General features: G+C 38.5%; 1 protein-coding gene and 1 long non-coding RNA gene across 4 annotated transcripts in view; one reads left to right on the top strand and one right to left on the bottom strand.

Annotated features, from left to right (window-relative positions):
* SLC15A5 (solute carrier family 15 member 5) overlaps positions 1-17,277 on the bottom strand; it is a 71,379-nt gene extending 54,102 nt beyond the window's left edge. Inside the window, exons 1-3 of the mRNA XM_010946481.3 lie at positions 16,537-17,277; positions 12,262-12,484; positions 2,651-2,820 (exon numbers count right to left, since the gene is read on the bottom strand). Of these exons, the coding sequence (XP_010944783.2) occupies positions 2,651-2,820; positions 12,262-12,484; positions 16,537-16,897 (754 nt within the window). The 5' untranslated portion in view covers positions 16,898-17,277. The remainder of the gene's footprint in view (positions 1-2,650; positions 2,821-12,261; positions 12,485-16,536) is intronic.
* LOC123614455 (uncharacterized) overlaps positions 1-18,045 on the top strand; it is a 71,421-nt gene that overhangs the window by 48,519 nt on the left and 4,857 nt on the right. For 2 of the 3 annotated variants that reach the window (XR_012503968.1, XR_012503969.1), the window contains 5 exons: positions 6,534-6,725; positions 7,363-7,480; positions 12,248-12,406; positions 12,873-13,048; positions 13,819-16,814. This is a non-coding gene — a long non-coding RNA (uncharacterized LOC123614455). The remainder of the gene's footprint in view (positions 1-6,533; positions 6,726-7,362; positions 7,481-12,247; positions 12,407-12,872; positions 13,049-13,818; positions 16,815-18,045) is intronic. The other variant, XR_012503967.1, reaches the window with a different exon arrangement.

Raw genomic sequence — 18,045 nt, forward strand, 5'->3', positions numbered from 1 at the left:
TTCTCAAAATTATAGCAGTGGGAAGAAATGCAAATGAAGACCGTGCTTGGCAGCCAAACATAATGGAATGCATGGTCCACATTTGAAAAGTTACCTTAAAATAAAAGATAGCATATAAAAAATCATTTCTTTAAGGTCACCTATAACTTTGAATTACAGCTTGGGGGAATTTCCAATCTAGTCATCAGAGAGGAAGAAGCCAAAATAAGGATTATATACTTTGGTAGAAGGAAGACAGGAGTTTCACTTCATCACAGTTGGGTGAGCTTATAACTTGGACATAGAAAACAAAACAAAACAAAAAGAACTCCAGATTATTCATTTTCTAGGGTATTGTGTAAAGTAAACCACTGGTGAACGTTTTCTATTAAAATTTTACTTGCACCTTATATAATTTTTTTCTTGGAAATGTCCAAATCAAGGTTAACTTATCACAGAGATGTAAAAGTAAATATATATATACATGAGTACCAAAAGAAAATATGAATGAATTCCTTTATCATCTGGGAGTGAGGAAAACTGTTTCATCATGATTCAAAATCTAGAATCAATAAAGGAGAAGATTGATAATTTTGATTATAAACATAAACCATACAAAAGACAAAGCAAATAATGTAAGTCTTGTGCATGGATAATAACATAAGAAGCAAAGTTAAAATATATATGGCAAATGGGGAATAATATTTGCAACTTTTATCCCAGACAATGGAGTAATAACTTCAATATATAGAAATCTTCTAAAAATTGAAAAAAGTCTATGACCCAACCGAAAAAAACAACGGGCTAGATATATGAACAGGTAGTTCCCTGAAAAAAATACAAATTGCTCTACAATGAAAAGAGGTTCAGTTTCTCTCATAATAAGAAAAGTGTCCATTACAACCTCAGTGAGATTGCATTTCCCACCCTCAATTTGGCAAAGGTCCAAAAGTTTGACAACAGACTCTGCTGGAGAGACTGTAGGAAAATAGGCATTCTCATACATTTTTGGTGGAAATATAGCATGGTAAAACCACTATAAAAGGGAATTTGGCAATACATAGCAAAATTATCTATAGAATCACTTTTTGACTTAGTAATCCAACTTGTAAGAATCTATCCTAAAGATCTGCTGGAGAAAAAATGCAGACAGGTATGTACCAAGCTATTCATTAGAACCTATTTAACGTAGCAAAAGTAAAGAGACAACCCAAATGCCCATCAATATAAGACCAGTAAAATACATAATGGTTACCTCACAATGGAGTACTATACAGCTATAAAAAGGAATGAGGAATATTTTTATATATAGTTACGAAGCAATCCCTGGGTTACATTAAAATAAAAAAGCAGGTTAAAAAAAGGTAAATAATATGCTACAGTTCATATAAGGAGCAGGGAAAATATATACACATATGCAGAGATACATAGACATATATACAATTTTAATATTTTCTTAATTTAAAAAATGAGAGGATAATTCCTTAAAAATATGTGAATAGACACCTAAAGGAATCAAGGGGATATAAGAATATAATTTTTGTTTGTACATGAATTTTATTTTTTTTTATTGAAATACAGTCGGTTTGCAGTGTTGTGTTTCTGATGTACTCCACAGTGATTCAGGTATAGATACATATTTCTCTTTTTTTTATTTTCATTATATGCTATTACAAGGTATTGAATATACTTCCCTGTGCTATACAGAAGGACCTTGTTTATTTATTTTATGTATAGCAGTTAGTATCTGCCAATCCTGAACTCCTAATTTATCCTTCCACCCATTCCTTCACTCCTGGAAGCCATGTTTGTTTTCTATATACATGAATTTTAGATACATGAAACTCTTTATGATTTAAAACAAAATTAAATTTTATTATGAAGGAATTTTGCTAAAAAAAAATAAAATCTGAATCTAATCAAGGATCTATGTCTATCAGACAACTTAGAGGAGATAAAGAAGAGAAAATCTTATTGGATGACAGCATGTGGATGTCATCAGCAAAATCCAGACTATGGGAGATGCTCCATGCAATGCTCAGATGACTTTAAAACAAACTGAAAAGAGAGAGACTGAGATGGAAGAGGGGAATATATATGGGTTCAGGGACATAGCTGCTCTTTGGAGTACACAGGCCTCATCTGTATTTGATTTGAACAAATTACAAAACAAAACAAAATAAACACATTTTTAAAATAGAAAAAATCAGAGAGATTTTAACAGCAACCAGACACAACTTGATTAAGTTAACAAAGTCTGTGTGTGTGAATGACACTGTTATTATACTTTAAAAGTATTTAAAAGTCTTTCTATACTCACACATAAGACATGCTTCAGCATTACAGGTTGGGATGGGGAAAAAGTGAGTGGTGATGAACTGAGAACTGCTGAAGCTGAGAGTTAGACAGATGGGGTTCATATGTGACTTTTTTTTCTACTTTGGTTTATGTTAAAAATATTCCACTATTAAAACTGTTTTAGCAAGGGAAAAATAAAAGAAGATAGAGATTATTGCTCTCCTTACAGACTCTGTTGCTTTCAAGTGTAATAACTGGCAGACTCTACAAATTCTGAGTTGAAAGAGAAGTTATAGGGACTCAGAGAGGAAGGAGATGTGTCAAGAAAACCATAAGAACCAAAAAATATTAACGTAAAGGGTGATTTACTTACATTTTTCTGGCTGATAGATCAGGTTATAGCGCATCATATGGAAAGTTATCAGAGCCATAAGTGTAGACATAAAAGGAATGAGTAAAACCAGGGCCGAGGCCCCTGAGTGCTGGATATAAGATATTCCCAGAAAGACAATAGTTGCATTTAGGTTCATGATCCAGTAAAACCTAGGATACAGAGACAAAAATAGAATTACCATTGGGCTACTTCAGATACCAATGCCTAATATATTTGAAGCTTTTAATAAGTAAAAGCTCTAAAATAGTGGCATGGTAGCTGAACTAGATTTTGCAAATATTGTCTATTAGCTTTTTTAAAATTTTGTACAATTTTTAAAGGTTACTTTCCATTTACAATTATCACAAAATATTGGCTATATTCCCCACATTGTACAGTATATCCTTGAGCCTGTCTTGCACCCAATAGTTTGTACCTCCCACTCCCCCCAACCCTTTATTCCTCCTCCCTCCCCATAACCACTAGTTTAGTCTCTGTGTCTCTGAGCCTGCTTCTTATTTTTATTATATTCACTAGTTTGTTGTAGTTTTTAGACTCCACATATAAGTGATATCATATAGTATTTGTCTTTCTCTATTTGACTCATTTCACTTAGCATAATGCCCTCCAAGTCCAAACAGGTTGCTGCAAAAGGCAAAATTTTGTTCTTTTTGTGGCTGAGTAGTATTCCATTGTGTGTGTGTGTCACATGTGCAGACACACATACATATATGTATATATCGCATCTTCTTTATGCATTCATTGGTTGATGGACACTTAGGTTGTTTCCATATCTTGGCAATTGTAAATAATGCTGCTATGAACATTGGGGTGAATGTATCTTTTCAAATTACTGTGTTTGTTTTTGTCGGATATATACCCAGGAGTAGAATTGCTGGGTCTATGGTAGCTCTATTTTTAGTTTTTTGAGAAACCTCGCTACTGTTTTCCACAGTGGCTGCAGCAATTTACATTCCCACCAGTAGAGTGCGAAGGTTCCCTTTTCTCCACACCCTCACCAGCATTTGTTATTTGTGTTCTTTTTGATGATAGCCATTCTGACTGGTGTGAGGTGACATCTCAGTGTGGCTTTGATTTGCGTTTCCCTGATGCTTAGTGATGTTGAGTATCTTTTCATGTGCCTGTTGGCCATCTGCGTTTCGTTTATTAACTTTCTTACTAAGTGAATACACATGGGCCATGTCGTCTCAGTTTCATTATCCATTTAGAATGGATGTATTAAGAGCAGGTTCTCTTTTCTCTAAAGCAGAAGTTGACAAACTTTTCTGTAAAGGGCCTGATATAAACATTTTAGGCTTTGCAAGTCATATAGTCTCTACAGCAGCAAGTCAACTCTGTTGTAACTCTAAAGAAGCCACAGACAACACCTGAATATTGAATACACGCCTGGTGAACCTGGGAAAGTTTACATAGTTAAAGAGTTGAATCTTCCTATTTATTTCACTTTTGCCCTCATTGTTAGCAAAAGGAAAACCCAGACAACTCATTGCTCTCCTGTCTCAGGTTCTAGGATCTCTAGACAGAGTCTGCCTTCTTTCTACCTTTTAGAATCTTCCATGTTGATTTGTTGTGTTATGTCCAGGGTTCTTTAGATGTAAAAAGGAGGACCTGGAAGGAATGGGGCTACTGTCTTGGTCTGTCCTGGAATCCCTCTATGATTTTTCATTCGGGTTCACTTATCTTCCTGTTATTGATTTGTAAAAGTTCTTTATATGTTCTTGCGGCATGTTTGTCAAATATATATCCTACAAATGTTTTCTCCCTGTCTGTGGCTTGCCTCATTATTTTCTTAGTGAAATCTTTTGATAAGCAAGTTTTTAATTTTAATTAATTTCAACATTCATCAGTTTTTATTGGCTCATGTCTTTTGTGCCCTATGTAAAGACTACTTCCTAAGCATATGTCACAAATATCCTTTTATTTTTTAGCAGTTTTATGGTTTTAGATCTCTATGAAAGGTCAGTGATCCACTTTGAATTAATTTTTCAGTCAGGAGTCATGGGCTAATTTTTTCCTATAGGATATCCAGTTATTCTAGAATTTATTGAGAAGATAATCTTTTCCCCATTGAATATTTCGGCACATTTGTTGAAAATCAGTTGACCTGAGAATTGGTCTTTTTTCTGGTTCTCAGTTCTATTCTGCTAATCTGCCCTTACACTAATACCATACTATCTTTATTCCTGTTGCTTTTTTCTTTATTTTTTAAAACAGTTTTATTGAGACATAACTGAGATATGATAAACTGCATTACTTAAACTGCACAATTTGATAAGTTTTGAATGCACGTGCCCCCATGAAATGATCACCCCATTCAAGATGATGAACATAAACTCTCAGGAACTGACCTAGGAAAGTAATCCAGTGTCCAACATGGCCATGCTGAGTAAACCGATTTATTGTAATCCACTAACAATAGTGTATTGATCACACTGCAGGGGAGGTACGAAGTTAGAATTTCCTAGGACAACTGGAAATTGTCGTTAGGCTCAGCCTCAGATCTTCCCTGGGGGCTGTTGCAAGCTGCACTCTTGAGTTGTGGCTGTAGCCCCCAAGGGAAGTGGGGCTGCAGGCAATGTTACAGTCTTTCAATCTCTAAGAAACTCTTTTTTTCAAATGCTAAGTATTGCTCAGAAAATCCAAGAGGACTCCATATGACTCTTCAGGACACCACAGAGAGACGTAAACTGAGTTGCTCTGAAGAGGGTCAAGGAAAATTACAATTCTTCCAAGGCTGACATCTTGTGAAATGTACTTAGAAACCAAAGAATTATAGTGCTGAATGTCTACGGAAAGGAAGAGATTACATATAAAGTACTGAGTGTATTTTAACAAATGCCACCGAACCTACTTGATTGTGTAATTTTCTGAAAGAATTACCTAGTACAATCATGTTTTATATATGTCTTTGTTGATCCATGGACAGGACAAGCCATAGATAATTAAGGGTGAAATTGTATATGTATCAACTGTAAAAAAAAACAAGAAATAAAAAGCCACAGTCTTCAAACTCACCATTAAGACTCCTTTCATCTCATAGCTCACCAGCAAATTGAATATATAAAGCACCTCTCACACAGAAAGTCAGAGAGCAAAGCACTAAAGCAAAACAAATACCAGTGATTAAGGAAAATTGAAAGCAGCAGTAAAAATATGTTTCTTTAGTCTACGTTTAAACACAGACTGGGAACTGCAAATAACTGGGAGTAAATATAAGTGGTCTTTTTTTTTTTTTGTCTTCATGATTCTATGGTGTTGCATACAGATGAAGGAAAAAAATGCCCTGTTGCTGCAAAAGTCAGCAATCCTTCTGAGATTATTTGTTTTAAATAGTCACCTTATTTAGTAATAATTTTTAACGTCAACTCTTTGACCAATTTTGACATGCTTCAGACTTATTTTTAAGTGGTTGTAAGAGGAACAGGTTTTTTTTTGAGGCTGCTTAGGGTTTATTATTACCAATACTTCCATGACAATTTTTTTTAATTGAAGTATAGTTTATTTACAATGTTTTCGATATACAGCAAAGTGATTCAGTTATATCTACGTATATATATATATATATATATATATATATATATATATTTTTTTTCCATTAAGAGAAACAGTTTTCAATGGCCTTTCCCAACCTACTTGAGAAGGTATCAAAAGGGGAGGCAAAATTTCAGGTCTTCACAGCCTTAATGGACAATTCAAAGAGTTCAGACAGAACATTTTATTCTGCGTTGAACAATATTGAGATATTCACAAGGGGATTTGTGGCTCTTCAATTGGCTAAAACTGAACTGTTTGGAAGAGTCTAGGAATCACTGGGGTGCTGATTTCTTCATGGCTGGCTGTTGTCAATCTCTGCTTCTTTTAGCATAACTATTGCCCCATTGAAGTACTTCAAAGAATACTCTGGCAGACATGAATTTGGAGAGAGAAGAACCGAAAGGAAATTTTGCTGTTCCTACTTTTTCATCCATAAATTTTCCCCCACAGTGCTATTGAAGAAAAGGCAGTTTAATTAAAGGAAGATCATTGATTTGGGGGCATAGACAGCAAGATTAAGGTAAAGGTTTATTTTTAATTAAGAAATTGGGGGAAATGCTTCGCTCTCTTTTTCTCACTCTCTCTGCCTCTCACTCTCTGAACTCGCTCTCATTCTCTTTCTCTTTGTTCCCCTATCTTCTGCCAACGTCCCGATTTTAACAGTTGTTTATGTTGTTGAATGGAAAACCACAGGCCCCAAATGGCGCCACTCGTGCTAAAGCCCGTGATACCAAACCCAGACTTAATCCTCGGCTTAACTGCAGTTTCATGCTTCCTTAGAAATGTAATCGTACTCAACCAGTCTGAAATCTTCTGGGAAGCCCCAGGGAGGTAATCCATCCTACGGACCCTCTCCATCCCCGGGGGAAGAAGAGCCAAGCTACCTGGGAAAACCCTGGCTGCGACCTTCCCCCTCAGAAGAAGACACCCTGGCCTAAAAACAGCCCTTTCTTTTCTTCTGATAATAACCCCCTTGCCCACCTGTCTTCCTATAAAAACCTTCCATTTTGCACAGCCCCTCAGAGCACCCTTCTGCTTACTAGACGCAATGTTGCCCAATTCGTGAATTGCCTAATAAAGCCAGTGAGGGCTTCAAATCTACTTCGTTGAATTTTTTGTTAACAACGTGTATCATTTTCTCATTTCCTGATTTTAAGATCTTCGAACCACTGTGTATTTACTGAGAAAACAGAAGTCACTGCTGATGTACCTACCAAGCTGAAGAGACTGAGCGAGGCTTCAGAAAAACAGGAGGCCATAGGATCAGTAAGAACTGTAAGAAATTTCTTTCTTTTTGTTTTGTTTTGTTTTTCCTCAGTACTTTTTCATTTACATGGTTATATGTTGCAGAGGAATTCTGAGTGTATTTTCTGAAAGCTTCCAATTTTGGCAAAAATAATGAAGGAGGTGCCTGTGGTTATTAGGGTGAGCGGGTAGCATTTGTTAAACTTGGTTAGAGCCCATGCAAGTAGAATTTTGGAAGGTCTAGTGATTTTTTAAGAAGCTACTTTTATAAGCTATTCCTCAGTATGCAACTCAGGATATTCTGGGTACAAGCACACCTCGGGTTGGGTTCCAGAACACCGAGATAAAACAGGTCACATGAATTTTTTGGTTTCTCGGTGCATATAAAAGTTATGTTTATGGTGTATCATAGTCTATGAATTTTATTGCTAAACATTGCTAACCATCATCTGAGCCTTCAGCACGTGGTAGTAGTAACATCAAAGATCACGGATCACACATCACCATAATAAGTATAATAATAATGAAGTTTGAATATTGTGAGAATTACCAAAATGCGACACAGAGACACAAAGTGAGCAAATGCTGGAAAATGGTGTCGACAGACTTGCTGGACGCAAGGTTGCCACAAGCCTTCAATTTGTAAATTTTAATGTAATTATACAATTATGTAACTATAAAATTTTAAGGTAATTATAAAATTTAACAATTTTATTGCTGTGAAGCACAATAAAGCAAGGCACAATAAAACGAGTTATGCCTGTATTAATGAATATTTATAAGACTATCCTATGAACTGCTTTAATTTTGTTAGCTGAGATGGACCTTATAAATTATGATTTTAGTATGGCAGGATTATGTAAATTCATATTTTGTTTCTCTTCTCAAGGATTAGGTAGAATTTCTCAGTCAGGTAGATTTTTAAAATATTTTTATTTATTTATTACTGTATTGTTTAATTATTTTATTTTGGCACAGGAGGGAGGTAATTAGGACTATGTATTTTTGGAGGAGGTACTGGGGATTGAACCCAGGACCTTCTGCATGCCAAGCATATGCTCTACGACTTGAGCTATACCCTCCCCACTCAGGTAGATTTTACAGTGTCTAGAAAAATGATTATGAATCATCAAAAATTTCCAAAGTATCCTGGCACAAAAATAGATGCCTTCCATCAATGCTGAGTTTCCTTTCTTTTCAAGAATATGTCTAGACCATGTTTGGAATCCCCTTTGCCTTCTGTCTCTGGACCTGTTTCCAGAATTCCAAAGCCCTTGCTAAAAATGCACATTTCCCAGGTCTACTCCCAGGAAATTCTGATCTAAGAGGTTGGAGGTGGGGCATGAGGAACATTTTTTAACAAATCCCTCAAGTGATTCTTAAAGTCACACAACACTGCTTGAGAGCAGTGGTTCTCAGACCTGATTTACTTAGGCAGCTTGAAAAAGAAAACCCTTGATCTCTGGTTCCCAACTCAAGCCAGCGTAACCAGAGCCTCCGGTAGCAGGACCCAGGCATCAGCATTTTGTAAGTCCTCAGGTGGTTTTCATGGACGTCTAAGATTGAGACCCACTGCTCTCAAATAACACTCAAGTGAATATTAAAACAGCTGCAGGAATAAAGGCTGTGGGATAATAACTTTTTTTCACCTCTCATGTTTTTTTTAAGATAAAAGACATTACAGTTGAGCAAGTGTATTACAATCAGAACATTTTACTATGAGACAGATATTCTATAGAATCGAGTACCAGAGATTCAGAATTTCTGGGATGGAAAAAGTCAGTCTCTAGACTTCTTCGAGAAATTTACCCATATACTCTCTGGGCCTTTTAAATCATGTACAGTTCACTCTGGTAACTGGTGAGCAACAGACTACGACCTGCAGATGGGATGCAAATTACCAGGTGAAGTAAGTAGAGAAATGTGGAAGTGAGATTTAAGGTTAATTGCGGTAGAATTTAAAATTACGGCCGTGAGCAGACTTAATTATCCACCATTCTTTTTGGCTTCCGGAAAAGTTTCTGCACGGGTGTATTTACCTACGCGATCTCCAATGTGGCGGCTCGTAATTGCACACCTCAGATTTTGGAAAATGCTGCAAGAGACGGGGTCTGATCTGGATAATGACACAAGGAGATGTTGGCAGACTGTCACGCCTCTTGATTTCAGGGAGTTTAGCTTTATTCTTTTCAATGAAGTACATCGTTGAGGAAGATCCAGTACCAGATGGTAATGTTGGCGGGGAGAGGTTCTTCTCACCTACATTTTGGCAGCTCTGCTCGGACGTGATGCTTTCCATGCCTGGGACTTCCAGTCTACACTACTTAACATGATCGTTGGGAAGCTTTAGGTGGCATAGACGCAGTGGCACGTCTCATTAAAGGCCTCGGAACTATGAACATCTGACATCTGTGCTAAAAATGCAACTGGATGCCGTCTTCAAGTGGTTATAGGCTTAAATGGTATGTTGCTTTTTTAAAGACTACTGAAATTCAATATATGAACCAGGCTTGTAATGTCTGGAGGCATTTTTGACTTGGAGAAATAGATTCTAAATCAATGGGCTGTTCATTGTAAAGATGGCCTCCCCCTAAAATGGCTTCCCTCTCTCCCCGAAGTTGGACAATGGTTTTAGCTGATGACTTCTTCACCGTTCAGTCATAACAGTTGCAGCTGTCCTGATTTGAGCGCCCTATAATGCGCTAGGATTCTTTGTGTAAAGGCTATAGAAGGGCCCTCCATGGTATCCCCATTTTATGGATGAGGGACCTGGGACTCAGAGGTTGAAGGAACCTGCTGAAGACCATGACTCCTGAGTGACAGAGCCAGGATCCTGACAGCTGGCTGCCCCGCAGGGTCTCTGTCCATCTTGCCACCAACCCCTGCAGTAGGTACAGGAATAGAATGAAGGTGCATTTCCATAAACTGCAACAAGCAGCTGTTCATAAAAGTTTTCCTATAGTTTAGTATTTGAACTGAGAAAAACAAAAAACAAAACAAAACAAAACAACCAGGTTCAGCCTTCAAGGAGCTTCATTTCTCCCGTCTTTTATCATCTTAAAGAATAACACTTTGATTCTTTATACATATTTCTAGGTGCTTAATTTTAGGTTTGAAAAATACTGCATGGTTCTTTTTATCGAGATTTTATTGAAGTTAGGAAATAATAATAACCAAATCGAAATGTGTTCATCCCAAATTTGGCCTGGCGACAGAAATTCATTTTCACCCCATCCCTCATGTCCCTTTCCAATGTCCTCAAGCACAAACCCCTTGGGAATCCCCTCCAGTTCCCCAAGGAAATATTTCATTCATATAATGTCTCCTTTGTAATCAACACTGAGAAATGTCACTTTGATTAAACACAACTCTGAACGACTAAGACCACAGTACAATAAATTCTCCAGAGCTATCTTTCAGAACAACTGATTGCTCTCTAGTCTTAATCCTCCAGAGTCTTATTTAATCAAAATGATGTTGCTAATTAAGGATTAAAACCTGCGAATAGAATAAAAAAAAGGATTTTTCTTTCTCCTTTGGGCAGGTCAAGGAGGCAGAATTTGCTATAAGGAAGTAAAAGTTTCCTTCCACCTTTGGTAAAACTGCATTATTCTCCGACGTTTGGACTTAATCCAAAATAGACCTGAGTGCTTTGTAATATTAATATAATGGGGAGGGGGGAGAAAGAAAGAAAGAAAGAAGGAAAGAAAGAGGAAAAGGAACTATTTTAGGTAGCTACATGAACCTAGATAATATTTATTCCAATTTTTTTTCATTTAATGCTTTTAATATAAATTTTCTTTGAACATTTTGTCTGCTGCTATCTGTGCATTGCATGCATGTATCCATTTCTAACACTGACGGAAAGACAGGATACTTTAGAAAAATGTTGCTAGCCCATTTCACAGAGAAGAGGGAGAAAAAGACTTAATGTATCTCAGATCTCTCTGACATCCACTGACGCATAACAGTAACAACCACAAAACTCTCCACTAAATGCTGAAATGCTCCATCTAAAGGTCAAAATTTCAATTTTTTTTTCTTGAGTTTGCATTTCATAATAATAATTGGTGCCTTAAAAACACATGAAACTATATAAGAACTCGTTGGGAGAGACACAGATTCAGGGAAAGGTGGTTTGGTTTTCATGGAAAACAAATTCTTTCAGGTGCTGGGGGTGACGTGGATGTGAAACAGAGGTGCTGGTTGATGTTTTAACAAATTGTAAAATCCTTTTTCCATCCCTCTCATCTTCTGTCTGGATTTATCATCCCTGCCAAATTAGTCTATTACAAGGTGGGGTTAACTAATAGTATAACAGCTGCTGCTTATTGGTTATTGCCACGTGCCAGGTTCTCTGCCAGCAAAAGACATACTATTGCCTGTAATAAAACCCAAGAAGATGTATTATTATAACCCTTCAGAAATGGTTAAACTCATAAAGAGGAAATGACTCGACCACGATCAGGCAGGCAGCTGTGTAAAGACTTCCACCGAGGCCCGTCTGGCTCCAAAGCCACGTTCCACTCAGTATGACAAGCCAGTCCACACTTGCTTGCCGGGAGTGTAAATCTGTCAGTGTGTTTCAGGAAGGTGCTGGTCAGCTGGGTCGGCCTGTACCTGACTCACAGGCTCCCTCGGCTACTGGCTGAGTCACTGCCACAGGTACGATTGCCCCGCTGACCCGGCCCAAGCCGTGACCAAGACTGAACCACAACTATCAAAACGGGACCAGAGAGCAAGCAAGGAGAAATCCGCAAAGGCAGAGGGAAGTCATAAACCCGTTTTCTCTCGTAGCAGGTGCCACGTACCAGTTAAACAAAGACACTCGTTTCTGGGACCCACACTCCTGAAGGCCGTAGGCGCCCAGGGGGCAGACGATGGCTCTGACGCCTCCTGTGCCGAGGCAGATGGCCGACAGTGCTGCGTAAAACAGCCTCTTCCGCTCCGTTTCCGGTATGTTGTTGATCACGTGGTGAGCGCCTACATAGAAATCCCCCAGGGGGAAAGCGGCCACAGACAACAAGGCGGTGCCTGTAGGGAGAGAAAGAAGGGGAAGGAGTATGGCGGAGACCACTGACCCCCCAGCCCCACCATGAACAAGCTTCTTCCTCTGATCCTACCCTCCTTATCTGATTATCTTATGAAAATACCTAACCATGGCGATTCTGGAGGTAACCCGATTTTCCTAAATGTTCATATTTCCTTGAATATATATTTTTAACTATTCCAGAGCCCTAGTTTTTATTTTTCCCCCCTCAGACTTGAACTGTTTTTTCTCTGAGAATGTGGAAGTGAATCAGGTCCATTTTAGCAACATTAAAACAATTCAGCAGTGCCTGATGTGAGAAACTGAAGATGCTTGTAACCCCGCCCCCAGAGAGAACCTCGGTTAACAAGGGTTATTGTTTTTAATCAATAGCTTGAGAGAACACTCAGCCTCAGACATCTCGGAAGCCTATTGAACAAGACATTTGAAGAAGGACGATTACTGTCTTTAGAGGAGAACATGGCATCTCTTTTCGATTTTTACTTCCCTTTCTCCTTTTAAAGCCCCTTTTACTTCTGTTACTCCTCTTGCCTTACTTGCAGGCACAGGTGAGAAGGGTGGGGAGAGGGCTGGGAGGTGAGGGGTGGGAGGTGAGGGGTGGGGTACAAGTCGGAGGGAGGGAGGAGAGAGTGCAAAGGAGAGTGGAGTGTTCCTTTCACTTCCATTTGCAGAGACCAAACTTTAAGCCTTCCTGTGTCTGATAAAAATTACCAATTTCAATTCCATGCTTTTGCTAAGCTATTTATAGTTTGCAGAAAAACTTTGCCTACTGTATTGTTTTATCTTGGAAAAGCTTTGTGATGTCAGAGGATGGATTTTTTAATTCTGATTTTAAAAAAGAGAGAGAGAGAGACCAAAACAGGATTGTTGCGGCTTAATGACTTGCCTGATGTTACAGGGTAACCCAGATGTAATCTCTTGAAATCTCTCCTCTTGAAATCCCTGTCTTCAAACAATCAAGTCATCATTTTTTGGTTGTTGTCAATTTGGTTAGTGCAAAATGGCTTCTCCATGTTAGCTTTACCCTCCATTTTACTAACTTGGCATTCACATTTTTTGGTATGCGCCTTTTATGTAGTTGTTTTGTGTGGTTAATTTTCTCAATAAGACTATAAGCATCGTAAAGGCAAAAGTGGGGTCTAAGTTTTCCATCTCCCATACAACGACTTTCCAAATGTGAAGAATGCACACTCTCAATAGCTGTTTGCTAACAGATTGATTTACCAGGAGGGTGGACCCTTTAAATGAGTTTAAAATGTTTCCTATTCAGGTGACTCAGATTGCAACTCACTTCTCTCTCTCTCTCTCTGCCTCTCAGTTGTTAGCTCTGAAAATGTCACGTGAGGCCTGGCCGGGCTAAGGGTTCTCCAAAGAGGATTGACAGAGGAACCGCTTCCTGCAGGAGCCGTTTATTTAAAGACAAAGTACTTTTAGTGGAACCTTTATATAAATTCAAAAGGCACTTTACTTCCATCTTTTGAAAAAAAGTCATAATATACTGATTTCAATAGATCAGAACTTTATTTCTATCTGCTATAAAATGGATGTAATAAAAATACAAGTCTATGACATACATGATAAAAAGATTTCTCTTGGTGTGCGCTCTTGTGCCCTGCATAATCAGCACACCTACGCTTGGTGGCTCTGTATAAAGCACCATGATGTGTCATAGCCCTTGTTAAGTGGCGGGGCGGGGTGCAGATAGCAGTCCTGTGGCTCTTCCCTTCAGGAGCTAATGAGTCCATCAGAGAAGGCAGACATGCAGGTGGGCAATTATATTATAAAGTGGCAAATACAATCATATATGTTTGATCAGAGTGTGGTTGAGCATGGAGAAGCTAGCAACACACACTCCATGGGTCTTGAAGGAAGAGCCAGGAGTTTTCCAGACTTGGATATGGGATGGAAAGATAAAGGAAGGTGACAGTTTCAGGCAGGAAAAAGAGAGCCTATGTAACATTAGAAAAGTAGGGAAGCAGGCAAGGAGAAGCTCAGCATGACTGGGGTTGTGTAGAGAGAGAAGTCTGGAGAGGTAAATTTGGGACAGGTTGTAAAGGTTCTTAGATACCAAACTGGCTTTTTTTATTATTATTATTATTATTATTATTATTATTATTATTATTATTATTATTATTATTATTATTATTGGATAATAGAGCCAATGTATAGATTTATTCTTGCAGGGGGTCAATGCTATTGGTAGAAAGGTATGCATACTGCAGTCACACTGATGACTGACAGCCAGTAAGGAGGCCATTGTGATAGCCAAGGAAAAGAAGGCTGCATTTTTGAGCTAAGGTTATAGCAAGTCAGACAGAAGACACATTTTTGATAGAACCTCTAATGCTTAGTGGTTGGTGACACTGGTGACAGCCATGAGTGGGGGACACCAGGAAATAACTTTGAGGAAGACACTGAACCGGACATGAAAATGACTTGTCTTTTGTTTGCCTAATCCCAAAGTTGGGACTTCTGTTTGAGTCTAATGACTTACATGGGAATTTAGACTCATAGGAATCACCATGTTCAATGAGAGGTTGAACGCTACTGACATGGCTTGTTAGCAGGTTAAGAAAAGTAAGTCACTCAGGCCCTTGCTTAAATGTCTCCTGATCAGATACAGAAGAGCAACCTTGTCACTGGCTAGTCCATCCCGATCCCTTACGCAGCTTTGTTTATCATCATCACACATTACTACCCAACGTAACAGCTATTTACTTGACTATCTCCTGTCTCCGCACACCAGAAAGTCAACTTCAGAGAAATGCAGACTACTTTCTTCTCTGTTGCATTCCAGATCCTGGAACAAAGCATAGCAGGGAGTAGCCAAAGAGAAATATTTGTTGGATGTTGAACGAATATTTGCCGTGCAGTGACTTAGTTTTTATGTCACAGACTGAAGCAGTGAAGAAGTGTACGAGCGTAAATCAATCTCTCATGGCTTCAGTGAGTGGTGCTTCACCACCTGCCTGGAATTGGGTGATGCGCTGAGTCCCTGATACCCGTCCCTTCATCATTCGTCTCCCCTGCCCCCTCAAACTGCATTTCAGCTGCGCATGTCAGGGATGGTGAGCAGCACTTTACCTTTCTAAGTTCCTCGGCTCAGAACGTGGAGTTAATTATTGTTCTTCCATCATATTTGTGCCCTTATTTAGTTGACAAGGGTTGTATCGTTTGACTTTTTTTTTTTCCTGGATTGACTTCTCCATTGCCTACACCAGCATCCTGAGATTTTTCTCGTCTCTGTCTAACCTCTCACTGCGATTGTCCATCCTGTTTATTGAAGAAAAGCATTTCCCAGATGTGTTCATCATATCTTCAATGACACCTCCTTGTCTAGAAGAGCAACTTGAACTTCTCAGCCTAAATTTCTATACTGTTCATCCACTTGATCTCTATACCTTGTCAGACAAATTTGGTATTTCCCCCCCAACATTTTTCACAATCACTTCACTCCCAAACTGTTGTAGATACAGTTCTTTTTCACTATGTAAAGAAGCACAGAGTAGTGTTTAAATTCATTTATTTTTTAGCACGTAGCCATAGTTGATAATACGGAAATCACATCTTCATATGCAACCTTAATTACTAAATGACTAATTAAAAGACCACCTCTTGATGAAGATATTTCTCAGTTATTCTACATGAACTTCAGAACACCTTTTTAGCACATTTCACTTGCATTGTGAAGCAAATGAACTTCATGTTTCACATAGACTTTGTCACAAATTTGGGCTGGTGATAAGAAGTAGGGTAAAGGAGGGCATTCACAGAGTACAGAAGACAGACATTTAGAGACAATTATTAAAAATATAATCAGTGCCATGATATAGGTATCAAGCACCCTCTACTACACACACACACACACTTACTAGTAGCCCTCAGCTAAAACACACAATAAAATACACTGAAACATTGTTAGCTGATTTATTACATTTTATGCTAAAAGCAAGGTGGAAATAATGTAAACCAAATATTCTAATCAAAATCTATTCAAATACGTTGTAAAACAACCCAGTCAGGAGAGGGTACTCACCTAGAAAATGCAGAAATAAGCAAATCTGTACCAGTTTGTTTCTTCCTAGGCAGACATCAGCAAGCCGTCCTGCAAACACAGGGGTAAGGACTGAAGTTCCAATAAAACACAAGTTCAAAATGGCGGCCTGGTCATTGCGATAGCCAAGCTTGACGGTGCAAAAGGGTATCATATTGCAGACGACTTCGAAAAAGGTGAACCTTTCACACAGCGCCACCAGAAGCAAACAGATTCCAACCTGAATTTTTCTCACAGAGTGTGATGAAGAGAAATCTCCGGTATGTCTTACGGTTTTCTCCTTCTCAGTGCTCTGAGTTAAGGGTACCCTCTCATCAGTCTTTTTAAAGCCTACAGCAGACATGACTACCCTCCTTGAATACTACTTACGTTAGTGGTTTGAACTTGGTGATTTCTGCCCCCATCCCTCTAATGAAAAAATAAATAAGATCTTTGCTTTGAATTTCACAACTCTGTGCTAAAGTTTCATAAGGTTTTTTTGCACCTTAATGTTGTTCATCTTGATCCGGGAGCACCAGAGAGGAGACACGCGTGTTTCAAGCAGGGAAGCACAGCGTAGCCAAATCTGATTTGTTTGTCTAATTACTGAGAGGCTAAATTAGGCTCTTCCTCCAAAATTATATTGAATTACATGAATCCGTTTACATACGTGTGAAAAACTCATCTGCCTCACACTGATAAAGGTTTAAATACGGAGGCAGAAGCAGCAGTTTTTCAGGAGAATTTGAGCACTAGATCAAGAAATAATTTGAGCCTAATAATTTCTGATACTTTAATTAAACAAGCCCAGAACAGTACCAAGAGATAAAGCGCGAAAGGAAATCTGTTTTGAGGGGGCAGGATACCTTATCATTATTACATGTCTTGTTATTTTTGGTTGGAATTCTGATAAGAAAGCTAATTAGGTAACAAAAGTGCTAGTACATTTAGGTAACAAGCGGAGTTTGCAAGAAAGTAATTTAAGTGCACTAGTGAAAGGAGAAAATATTAAACAGAAACCCTCTTCCTTTAAGTTGACCCCATGCTTGTAGAACAGCTTCTCAGAGGAAATCAGAATCAAAAGGTTCTGTTTGACTCATTATTAGTCAGCAACAGGAGCCAACTACGATCCCACACGTGCTTTGGGGAATAGCAGGTCTGGCATCACCCTGAGCCTCCAGCTGGGGGAGTGGATGTTAGCGTTCTATTTTGGAAAATCAGGAACGCACAAATTTCAAGCTAGGAAAGCACCAGTGAAAGAGATCACTTGAACATTGAAGGGTTTAGCTTCAAGGACGCAGAAAGACAAGGGAATGGAATTACTGGGTCAAAGTCATAATAATTCAAAACATAGAGGGTGAGTATAAGAATGTTATTTTCCTGTTGGAGCCAAAAGCAAAAGACCGATAAAGGCTTTTTGACTCTGATTCTTATCTGCGACCTGAGAGCTTGGGAGCAAAACTCTTTGTGTTGCCCTCTTCTGACAGTCTCATTGTAACGGTGGCTGTTTTC

This window comes from Camelus bactrianus, chromosome 34 (assembly GCF_048773025.1).
Source record: "Camelus bactrianus isolate YW-2024 breed Bactrian camel chromosome 34, ASM4877302v1, whole genome shotgun sequence".
NCBI classification, from domain to species: Eukaryota; Metazoa; Chordata; class Mammalia; order Artiodactyla; family Camelidae; genus Camelus; species Camelus bactrianus.